Raw genomic sequence first — 12,367 nt, 5'->3', positions numbered from 1 at the left:
CACCCATTGCAGTTTGTTCCTGCAAGCAAGATAGGGATTTCTTAAATTCAGTCTAAAAAGTATTTTTATCCCCTAAGGCTGGGGAAATGAAGTAACTTAAGAAAGCCTTTCAAAGAATTTAAGTTTAGGAGTTCTGTTAAATAATCTTCTATTTATTCCCAAAAGCAATCTGTTCGGATAATTTGACATCCAGGGAATCTATGAGTGTGCCTTTTTTTGTTGTTTTTTTTTAAAACCAACTTGAAAACAGCATCAAAAAGAAACTCATGACCCAAGCATGGGGCTGGTACAGAAGAATTTTATGACAAAGATCTGGCATCTGCATTTGCTTCTGGAAGCAATTACTTTCATTGTTTTCATTTATATTCATTACTTTTCTGTGAATTCCAGGCTGTAAGAGTGGGAATAGAAAGGATTGCTTGGATCATTCCCCCAGTCCAGTCCCCTGCAGTGGTCTCTTCTAAACCCACAGGGCTTTGAAACATCTTGATTAAACATCTTGATAGCCAAATACATAGCTCTCCCTCTGCCCTTCCCTTGTGAAATATGTGTATTTACTACCATGTGTAGTAAATTACCAGACTTTGCATTGAAATTTTACATGACTGTGCTTTTTGGGACCTAAAGGAAGGGTTATACGGACTATCCTGGTTTTACCAGAGTAGGTAATCTCAGTTGGTTTTCTTGCATCTTGGGTTTGATAATTTCCATTTCCGTGCCCCTGTTGCAATTAATTTTCACACATTTAACCTTTCTTAAATGGAGATAAACTATATCTATATAGTATAGTTAAAAATTAGGTCATATGAGGTAGTTATTTATCTATAAATGATAATTTTTGTATGAATAACACTGATTAGGAAGAGAATCAGGAAGGACTGTGTAATTGTGGAAACTTTTTGAAAGTGTTGACCAAATGCTTGCTTGATTTCTTGTTAAAATCTGAGGAGACTTAATCAAGATAATACATGACTCATATATTATAGACTCATTTGAGAAACTGCTAAGCCCTCTAATTTGCAAAATTGTAAACTGTTTTCAGAAGTTAAATGATTGTAGTTAGGATGTTTTTGAAAAATATAGGTACCAAAATAGCAATGTCCTTTTCTTGTAGTAACTGAGAGAGTTTAGTTTTGAAAGGGTTTCTACTTAGATTAGAAATGTTATTTCCTTACTATGTGTCTGTACAAGTAATTAGAAATAATCATAAAAATGTAGAAGTTAAGTAAAAACTACCTAGATAACTAAATCAGGAAAATCAGAGGTTCAAATACACAATGACTTGGGTTGATAGAGTTACAAACATTTTGACAAAATTGTGGATAAATACCTGTTGTTCCATTTTTGGCATTACTTTTCTATGTGATGAGCCAGATTTTAATCTCAAAGGAGCTTCTGCTTTTCTAAGCATATTTATGCTTTTAATTCTAATATATAATTCTAATTTATCTGTAGGAAAGTCTTAATGGACTGTTAACTTCTGTCTTTGTGTATAAAGTTAAAACCTGTTTTTTCAAGTCTAGGCAGCTACTCCTGTGTTTCCATTTTATTCTTCATTCCAAGGCCTACCACTTTTAGAAACATAATTGATAGGTTTTTTTCAAATGGTCAATAAAAAAAAGCTAACTGCAAGTTCACTTCTGAATTAAAAGTATAGTCTTTCTGCACAGAGCAAGAAGGATAGAAATGGATTTTTCTGACCTATCTTTCACAGATCTTTCTGAATAGCATAATTGCTTTTAATGAATTTTCCTATTATACAGACATTGCTTCTTCAGAACTTACTGTTGCTGAATTGTACTGAACAGATGACTTTGGAATACTAAAACCTTTCAAAATCTATGCAAGAAGCATAGGCCAACAAAGAGCACTTCTCTCTGCTTTAATTTCTGAGCAGAAGAGGGTATAGGCATCTTTGCTCATGAATGTCTTTCTTGCCTGCTGAAATTTTTCAGAAAAGTTTATTTCTGTGAAGAAGACACAGACCACACTGGTTTTCCTCAGATTAGGTGGGCTGTTTCTCTGATATGAATGTTTTTTTTTTTTCACATTTGCATTTATAACATTAGAACTAGATTTATCCTCAAGCTGACCTATTTACTGATGACCTGATGGTAATGACCTCTCTGCAAGTGAGCACTAAAAACAATCTAACTGAGCGTGGGCCAGTAGAAAGACAGAAAAACCAAATAAAAAACCAGCACAGTAACAAAAGAGTGACTAGACTTGAGTCTACTGTTGACATCACTTTCATTTTCAAATACAGGCATGTTCAAATGGACAGGACAGATATATGGAGTTTGAGACAATGCTCATATTGACAATTTCCGTTTGTGTATGCTTAATGTGTTACCTTAGAGTATGCCAGTCTTTTCTTCCTCATTACTAAATAGACACAGAAGCTAGAAATTGAGATATACGTAGGCCATCAATCTTTCCTTAAATGTTGTTCAGTTGATCACTTGGTTTAAATTGATATTTATAGCTTATAAATAGCAAATATTGTGTCAGGATTTTGATAAGGTATGCCAAAGTCTTTTTATTCATATCTCAAAATTTGGAAAACAAACTTTACATCAGCTTTGTCAGTTTAGGTGCCATATCCAGTGTAGAATACTGATTTAGGTGAATAACTGCAATGAAGTCCATTTTCAGGTCTGTTACAAAGTTGTATTGATGACTGATCACTAGTACAAGCAAAGATGAAATTGGTCAGAAGATAAAACTGACTGAATAGTCGTGTATCATCCTGAAAAAAATTAACAGTCTTCCCCATGCCAACTGTGTTGGTAAAAGAGATGGTAAAGTGAAACAGTGCACTTTATATGAGGAGTATTTTAAAGATGACCTTTTTCTATAGTGTCAAGTGTATCATGGATTTTGTCAAGGGAAAAAAAAATAAATCACTTGACCTTCAGAAGTAACAACGCTTGAACATACCCATTTTTCTTCCTTTCACTTTATTCTTGATATATTACAGCCTCAGTACTCTTTCCAATGTGATTTTAATACTCCTTTTACTTCCAAGCTGTAGAGGTTTTGCTATCTTTTATCCAGTATTTTTAAGGAAGAAAAATACCCGTTTTTGTAAAAATGGTCAGTTTTATTATATTACTCAGTAGCACAGACAATTAAACCTCTTTATTTGGGGGTTTTTGCTGTGGTTACCAAACTTGTTTACAGGTGCAGTTGACTCCTTTGCTGTAAGCACAGACTGCAAGTTCATAGTAAAGTTTCTATTAGACTTCAAAGATGTCCTGCAGAGCAGCTTCGTAGCCTGTTGACACCCAGTCCATATGGATAATAAGGTTATTCCATGCTGGGAACTGGGCTTTGTACTCATATTTATTGAACTGTTTGACATTTTTAACTTACTTGCTTTTCTAGCTCTTGAATGTCCCTTGGGTTGGCCATCCAAAGCTGTTCTGGGTTACTTTTTCAGGGTATCATCTGCACGCACCACTCCTAGTTGGGTGTCACCAGCATCCTTGCTGAGGATGTATTTGGTCCCAGCTGTCAGGTTCTTTCTCAGTGTAGACACTGACCAGTATCAGCTCCAGTTTTGAACTCTGAAGGACAGCACTGATGACTCTGTCAGCGGGACTTTTTACTGATGGTCAAAACTCATATCCAGCTAGCAGTCCAGCTAGCAGTCTATCCACCTGGTAACCCACTTCAATCAGAATATGTCATTAATTTCTGACAATGTAGTTTGGAAAACTGTCACAGTTCTTGATAAAGTCAAGGCAAACAGCGTTTACTGCTCTTGCCTTGCTCATCAAACCTGTCTTCTCCTTAAAGCAAGGTTCTGGGTTGGTCAAGTATGAGATGCCTTCAGTGAATCTGCACTGTCTGTTCCAGGATGCCCTTTTGTGTTTTGTCCTGTGTTTGGTTTCTTTGTATGTGTGTGTCCTGGTATGGGACAATAAATCTGTCATGGTTTAAACTGAATGACAGTGTGATTTGTTTGCTTGTTAGTATTTTTGGTTTCCTTTTGTGTGTGGATGTAGGTGCCAGGAGGAGTGGTTCCATAGTCTTTGCAGGGATTGAAGTGATACTGACTAGCAGATGGTTCGTCAGATCTTTCTTTTCCTTCTTGATTATCTCTTTTCCAAATTCTGAGGCAGCTCTCTGGATCACCATGACCTTTCAGAAATGATAGAAAATGACCCTGCAGTAAGGTCAGTCTGCTCCCTCAATACCTTCAGATGCCTCCCATGTGGAGTTCCTCAGCCCAAATGTCTTACGTGAAACTGCTGACTCAATCTGTCTGTACTGCATGTGACGTTTCTCTCCCACAGATTCTGCTGCTGGACTCTGATCTGTGGCACCCAATGACAAAGGAGGCATAAAAAGCACTGAGTATCTTAGCCTCTTTCACACCTATTGTCACCAGGTCTGCTTCCCTGCTGAGCAGTGAATCCATGTTAACCTCAGCCTTTCTTATGCCACTATACTTACAGGTGCCTTTCTTTTAGCTGCTCTTGTTTCTTCCAAACTTGAAGTTCAGGGTTCCATGGGTACCTCCCGACATTTTCAAGAGATGTTTCTGTATTCCTCCAAAGTAGCTCTGCTTTGGTGGTCTTTGTATTTCCCAGAAATAGTGCAAGAGCCTCTCCCTGATGCCCCTTTTCTCACTTGGTCACACAGATCCCAGGCAGCAGCCTTCGTTCATTAAAAGTGGGTCCTATGGTTTTAAGAGCCTGTGTTTGACACCAGCCATGCAGCCAGGTATTGACAGGCTGTCTGCACTCCTGCCTGAAACTGCAGGAGCTGAAGGAGAGCTCCCATGGGAGCAATTGAGGAGAGGAGTGCCTGGGTCCCAGGTCTCTTATGCTTTACCCACCCCCACACAGCACCCCCACCCCATCTCCCCAAGTGCTGCAGTCACTGTTCATATGCTCAGGGGCACACTTGGCACTTTCATTGGTTCATACATGAATGAATAACCAAGGGGTGGCTGTCTAAGAGCTGAACTGGGGCAGACTCACAAGTCTTTCCGCAGCATCCCAGGTAGTGTAACTGTTCTGGAAACACACATCTGCAGGCTTTCCTTCTGTTGCCACAAGTCACTGATTTTCTGGATTTGTCCCTCACTCCGCTCCAATCTTGGGAGTCTATGTTCACTCATCCTTTGAGTGCAATGCGTAGGTGTCTCCCTTGGATCTTGGGGCTCAGACTTGAGGTGCTGCACCTCTGTGAGGACCTGTCTACATACTGTTTGCCCTACTCATGGTGTACTTATCTGCCCACGTTGTTCTGTAGCTCCTTCACCTTAAGAAGCATCACCTCAGGTAGAGAACCTCTCCCGTGAGTGAGGCTACTCTCACTTCTCCAGCACCAGAGAGAAGTACATCGCATTTCTTGGTGATTGGGTCCTCTTCCAGAGGTCTGTCTGTGTCAAGTCTCTGGTATACTAAGAGTAATTGCTTTAACAGTTTCTGGGCCCTTCTGCTTCACTGCTGTGCGGCCTGAATTCTACTAGTAGGCAGACAGTGGAAGTGCTGCTATGCTATGTATTTTTATCACTGGTTTTAATTCATGAGATGGTAAACTGCCCAAGGGAACGGGAGCCTTTGTCTAGAGAAACAGGGAAGGGCCTTATTGATGGTACCTGGTGTGCATTGAACTTTGCATTGCTGTCTCTTGATGACTTCCCTGGACCCTCAAAGGATTCAGAAGGTTCACAGAGTGTCTCTGACATTTCACTGAAATCTCAATGGGATTTTCTTGCATTAAGAGCAGACATAGTGCCAGCCTATGCATTCTAAAAGACTTGATATAGTTGGTATTTTTATGGACAGAAAGCCTGGGTAACCGTTCTCTCATCCTGGTGTTTTGCTGATTTGAGGACCTTAGTGCTTAGGCACTGTGCACCTGAGTGTTTTTACACTTTCTTTTACATCCTGGTATCTCACAAGTCTGAACTTCAGTAAGTCTGAGGCTGTAAGAATTTATTTAGTTTTCTTTTAAAGCATGCTATTTTTAGTAAGCATTTGTTTTCTTTAAATACAAGTAGGGCAGTGGCATGACTTGATTCTTTGCCAGATCATTTCTATGGTATCCCAAATTAGAGCAGCAGAAAAAAACTATCATGTGGAGAGTTTAAGTGCAGCTCTACCATGTCAGACAGATTTTGTCTGTGTACAGTATTTGTTTCTGCCAGTGGCTGATCCTGTGTATCTAGGGAAGAGAACAGGGGAAGCTGTAATGATACTTCCTCACTGTACTCTCCTCTCATTCAGTGACTTGAGGATAACAGCCAAAGACTGCCTGAAGTGGGGATGAGGACTTGGTGTTTAATAGCTGATGTATAGACCTGCAGCAGTGGAGGGTGTGCTGTAGCAGGCAGTTCCTCTGTAAAACTACATGTTGTGTTGAATGGTTTCCTTTTGTTTTTTAAACTCCTGCTGCTAAATTCACTTGCCAATATGAGTAGGAGTAACAGACAAGAGTTGTTCTCTCTTTACAATCTCCATGCAGCTATTGATTTTATAGATCTGACACTTGATTTAGGTTACATCTCCTCTAGCTAGGAAGAATGCTGCTTTCTTCACCAACATCTTATAGTGAAGCCATCCCTTGTTATCTTTGTCCTTTTCCCCTTCTCACTTGTCCTTTCTAAACCTATAACCTTTTCAAAATGACAAGACTGGATACTCACACAGTGCTCAAGATGAGAAAGCAGATACTGTGTGATGGCATATAGTTATGGTTTGTTTTCTGTTCTTCTTTTAGTAGTCTGTAAGTTGTTTTTTTTTTCCACCTGATGGTTTTATAGAGCTTTATAGCGCACTTCCAAGATCCAGAACTGAGACCCATCCTTGTGTTTATTTAAAGAAACAACAACAACCAAACACCCCCTAGGATTTTTTCTTAACATCCCTCCCTTAATGTTTTTTTTTTGTGGTAATTTCATCTGCTATTTTGTCATTAAGTTGTTAATTAGAGATACATCTGCAGTTCTTTATTTTGTATAGTCATCCCTCTGCAGAACTATATAGATGCAAACTGAGATTGTCCCAGACAGAACTTTATTAGCATTTGATGCACACCTGTGCAGGAAGGAGAGGGATTTACACCCTTCCAGTCGTGTGCAGGTGAAACACTGCAGGCTCCTGCATTGCTGTGCCATCCAAACCTATGCCACTAAGGTATAGCGATGCATAGAGGTGTGAATCTCTGCTGCTGCTAGGAAGAAATAAGCTGTATGATGAAGAGGGCTGTCATAGTATTTTCCCTCAAGAAGTGAGGGAAGGCAGGAATCAAATTATGACAGTGAAATGCTATAGGATCTGAGTCTTAGCGATACAGGTTTTCTATGAAGTTTTTATGTAATCGTGGCTTACACTGAAGTTCTTTCCAATACATTTTTCAGTTTAAGCTGAAAATATGTAGGAGAGTATGTGTGTATGTCAATTTTAAAATTCTCATATGTTTTTGAAGAGTCTTATTTTCTGCTGATTTTATAAATTAAGGTTGCAATTCTGGTTTTAACTAGTAAGCTATTCCCACTAGGAAATACTTTGGGGGTAGTTTGTGTTTAAATAAGTCAGCACTGATGGGGAACCTGCTGGTAAAAATTAATTATTTTTTTTAAATAATATTTTAGTGTAAGTTAACAAGTCCAAAGCTGTTCTTGATTCTGCTTAACCCAATTGTCAGTCAGAAAAATGAGCAGTCCTTATAACAAAATATGCTTGTAATTTGAGTAGGACAATGGGAAGTTTCAGAGGCTCGTATTCTAAAATGTATACATGCTGAAAAAACATGTAAAAGTTTGCTCTATAATCAAGAATTAATCTATTAAAGTCACTTAAAAGATTGAATTTATTAGTTTGAATGTCTAGTGAGCTCAGTGGCATGTGCATACTTTCTTTGCATGCTGTATAACTTTTCCAAAAGGATTGTTTATTTTTTATTTGCAAAAAAGACGTTTGTCTTTTTGATGAAGTTGTAATGTGTCAGTAGACTTTATATAAAAGAGGCATTTGCTGGGCTAGCATGTACTATACAGGAAGAGCATGAGGCATATTAGCCATAGGCTTCATAAAGCACAGATTGATACCTTGCTTCCTGAGGTGTTCCTGGTTTTCATTCATTTAGTTTGTCCTGATTTCCAGAGGCTCCAGATAATTTCTTTTAATTTCTTTACACGTGCTTCTCTAGTGGTCACTCATTTTAGGGCTTCAGTTGATGCATGTTACCATGGCACACAACTGGGGTTATGCTAAGTGACCCTATTCCTTTCATCTCATTTGACTGCACAGCGCATTCATTTTGGTTCATATAGCATTTGTTAATTAAAATTGTGCCTTTAAAATATACCTTTAAAACTTCCTCTTACAGCTGCTGTTTTCAGGTAACTTTTTTGTGACTGTTTTTTTTTTTTGTTTTTTGTTTTTTTTCCAGATATAGAACGTGGTCTCTCAAGCTGGATTGAAGCAACCTGTTGATATTTTTATTTATACTTTTTTTATTTTTGTATTTGACTTAAAGTGCCATGAAAAAATTTGCATATTGCAAGGTGGTCCTTGCCACCTCTTTGGTTTGGGTCCTTCTGGATATGTTTCTGTTGTTGTACTTCAGTGAATGCAACAAATGTGATGAGAAAAAAGAACGAGGCCTGCCTGCTGGAGATGGTAAGTTTTCTGCCTGAATAATTTTAAAACTACACCCATTTAAAGTTGCACTCCTTTTAAATATTTGTGGTTTTTCCGCCCAAAGTATAGTATTGCATCAGCATTTGGGTGTTGCAGAATGTTCATTGTTTCTTTGAATAACTGGGAAGTAAGCATATTGCTTGAGATGTATGTTACAGACTTAAAAGCCTACTTAAGATGTAGAATTTTAAGCACTATTGTATATGGGAAAACTATGCAACAAGCAGTTCAGGAATGTAAGCTATGTTAATACAGTCTAAAGTGTGTTCTAAGTTTTCACCCGTGAGGAGGAAAAGGCGCTGTTAACTTCACTAGAATTGATGGTAAACCAAACCAAAAGCCAGTCTTATTTCTCGTCCTGACCCCACAGCAGAAGCATAGCTAAAACAAAAAAGAAAAACTAAGCCAAAATTTGACCAGTGACTATAGCAATAAGAGACTGTGAATTTTGTGATTAAAAAATATGAAAATAATTGGAATAAACCTGTCTGTAAAACTGACAAGTATGAGGGGGTAAGTACACACAGGTGTCTGTAATTTTTTTTCTTGAAGCTGTATTATTCAATACTAAAGCTCTTCAGATATGCTTTCGGTTTTGTTACTGCCATTTCAGGTTCTGGGTACCAGTTAGATGAGCTCAGTGGGGTGGGGGGTTTTTTGAAAGCCAATACTATTCATGTTGCCAACTTTATTTTAGGGAGGTCATCATGGTAGATCATATGGTAGAAAGGGTTGGCACAGAGAGAATCCTCATCTCATCACTGTCTCAGCTCAGGCATTTAGAACTGTAGGAGGCTACTACCTCCAATTAATTTGTGAAGCATCTGATTTTTCTAGTATGGTGTATCTCCAACCAGAAAAGCTGTGTCTGGGCTTTTTTTTGCTGCTATAGGGAACTGATGCAGTGATGCTCATTATTAAGTCTCATGAGCCAACTGTACTCAGTTAATAGTTTCTAAGAAAACTTTTTCACCTCTTGATATCTGGTATGTACGACTTTGACCTAGCTGGGAAATTTTCTGAGATGTTTTTAAAAAAATATTGCTGTGTTACAGAATAACACTGTGGACACATTTAGGAAATAGTAGTTTTGTTTTGGTTTTTCCAACAATGAAAACAGACTGAGGTTGTTGTTCTCCCCAGAGAACAAAAATATGTAGATATGTAGAGTTGCTGTGCTTAGTACCTCTGAACTGCTGTTTGCAAAACTGTATGCAAAGATTTCAGAGAGGTTCTGCTTCACTTGAGTTCTGTGGGAGAGACTCAAATATTGAGTTGCTTGCATTTCATGTTTAGTTTCTTTTTCACAGAATTGCAGAATTGTCATAGTTGGAAAGGGACCTCTTAATATACCTCCTGAATAAAATACATGTGTCTGGATCACCTACTATAGCATGTCCTTTCTCAAAAAGTGGAAAAGAAAATTAGAAGAAAATGTACTTTTTAAATAAATTTAATCCATCTTTTATAGGACTCAGTCTTTCAATTTTGTCTTCAGAAGTTAGGAAATTTTCTTGAGCCTAAGAAGATGACTGATACTGAGGTGTTAAGGAGTAGATTGCCACGAAGTTTTTACATTATGCTAACTGGAAAATTTGTGCCACAGTTCTCTAGTTCTGTGTTTCAAATAGGATTTTGTTGTTGTTGTTGGCAAACAGAGTTCAGTGCAACAGATGTCAAATTTGTTTTGATAACTGGTGATGTTGATGTTTACATATAAAGTCATTGGGGAATCCTTCAGATGAGGGAAACTGCTATTTTTAGAGATTAATATTGTTACTTTCCCTATTCAAATTTGGTTTCACTTAGTTGAGTATTGCCTTAATTCTGGCTATTTCCTAGCCATTTTATGTGAAGATCCCTGATATCTTTTTTATATCTTATTGGCTTGTAAAGAAACAAACCAACCAAAACTATATGTATGTAGTTTTATACAATTTTTCCAGTTTTTAAACAGCTGACATAGTGAAGTATGCACATAAATACATCTGCTTGACACTATGATTGTAGTTGGCACTGAGACTTGCTTTTAACCTGGTTGCATGCCTGGTCTTAGATATTCTTACTTGCTACTGCAGTTCACTGATTTGGAGTCTGTAGTGGATTTCTTCTCACTCAGCGTGCCTAGAATTTCCTCAGATAAGATTGAGACTATTTTTTTTCTGTAAAGCTTTTAGGAAATTCTGCTGTTTCTCTTATTTTTTTCTCCTCCTGTTCATTTCCATAATTGGCATGATTCAGCATAAATTATGTAAGCATTCTGAATTTAATAGTCTCTTTGTCCATGTCACTCTGGTATATGGCCTCTCTTTGCAATTCCTGGAAAAATTCCATAGCATCTAATGAACCCACTTGACACAGGAGTAAGTTTTTCTGAAGAATTATTAAGTTTATTTCAGCCTGTGCTTGCTCAGTTGGAAATACTAGTCTTCAGACATTTCAGCAGGAGCAAAGGCTTTTGAGGATAGTGTAGGGCAGTTCACACTTTCATGAAGCTAGAAAGTTGCTACCCTTTAGGATTTTAATACAGAAAAAGGAGGGAGTTGCTTTTGCAGAATGAGCCTTCACCTCTGTATTGATGCCATCAGATACTAGCATCTTAAATCATGACCTTCAGCTTATATGTCTAATGGTGGATTGGATGTCTACCACTGTTCTATTTTAGAAATTGCTCAAAATAAGAACTAAGAAAGGAATGGGAATTTGTGGAAAAGTCTGGGTACATGATTCAAGGGAGCTGCAAAATGAATGGGATGAAGGTCTTTGTCTCTGCTGTTTAGGAGATTGAGGGCTGGGAGTTGAAATGATGGAAGTGTGGATCTGAGGGGACACATGGGGAGGTGGAAAAGGAACAGTCACTGGGCTGTGAGAAAGCTGGTGGGATAAGGGGGACTGGCACAGTGTAGTATGGGCCTGGGGAACAACAGTGGTACCAGAGGAGGAAGGATAGTTGAAATCTAGTGACTGTACTTTTGTGGGATGATTTTGGCCAACTGGTGGGCTTCAGCCTTTGCTCACCCCTCTGCCATTGCAGAAGAGAACAGCAGCAGCTTCAGGAGGCAGCCTAGGGAAGTGGAATGGGAACACCTATCAGTCCATGGGAGCTGGGAGGGAGCCTGTGTTTGGCCAGTCTGAGACTTCAGCTCTTTCTTCTCCCCACTGTGACCACTGCAGAGAGGAGGATATAGGTCAGGGGAAGCTTTCTCCTGTGCTCAGCTCTGAGGTTTTCTCACCTATTCTGAGCAACCCAGATGGTGTACAACCCTTGCCCAAACTGCCACAGGTGTTCTTTCTATTGCCATGTCTTCTGGGTAGCAGTTGCTTTTTTTGTAATTACTCTTTGCTTATCAATCATGCTCACAAAGACTAATTGGTGCTGCAAGGCTGTTTCAGTAAGTTGAAAGGATGTTACAAATTGGAAAGAAAATCACTGAACTTTAGTAAGCATCATCCATGTTCTACAGTAGTTTTTTCCAAACTTTAGTATGATATCTAGTTGAGCACTGTTGTTTCTAGATAGAGATTTGTCATTGCAGTCTAGATTTCACAGCCTGGAACAGAACTTAATGATAAGTGCAAACAAGTTCTAGACTTGAAAGAAAGACTTCAAGCAGTTCTATAGCAATACGAAAAAAGGAACCATTCCTGTAGATAAAAGATGTCCAGATAGTACTGTGGGTGTACTAATTATTTTTTTTTTTTAC

The 12,367-nt window shown here is 38.4% G+C and overlaps 1 protein-coding gene across 3 annotated transcripts in view; it reads left to right on the top strand.

Moving 5' to 3' along the window:
• Window positions 1-12,367, top strand: part of GALNT1 (polypeptide N-acetylgalactosaminyltransferase 1) — an 89,678-nt gene that overhangs the window by 35,647 nt on the left and 41,664 nt on the right. For all 3 annotated transcript variants that reach the window (XM_030445539.1, XM_030445538.1, XM_030445537.1), the window contains one exon: window positions 8,413-8,642. In XM_030445539.1, coding sequence (XP_030301399.1) covers window positions 8,504-8,642 — 139 coding nt within the window. In that variant the 5' untranslated portion in view covers window positions 8,413-8,503. The remainder of the gene's footprint in view (window positions 1-8,412; window positions 8,643-12,367) is intronic.

The sequence above is a fragment of the Calypte anna genome, chromosome 2 (genome assembly GCF_003957555.1).
Source record: "Calypte anna isolate BGI_N300 chromosome 2, bCalAnn1_v1.p, whole genome shotgun sequence".
Classification (NCBI taxonomy): domain Eukaryota; kingdom Metazoa; phylum Chordata; class Aves; order Apodiformes; family Trochilidae; genus Calypte; species Calypte anna.
This window is presented reverse-complemented; position numbering and strand designations above follow the sequence as displayed.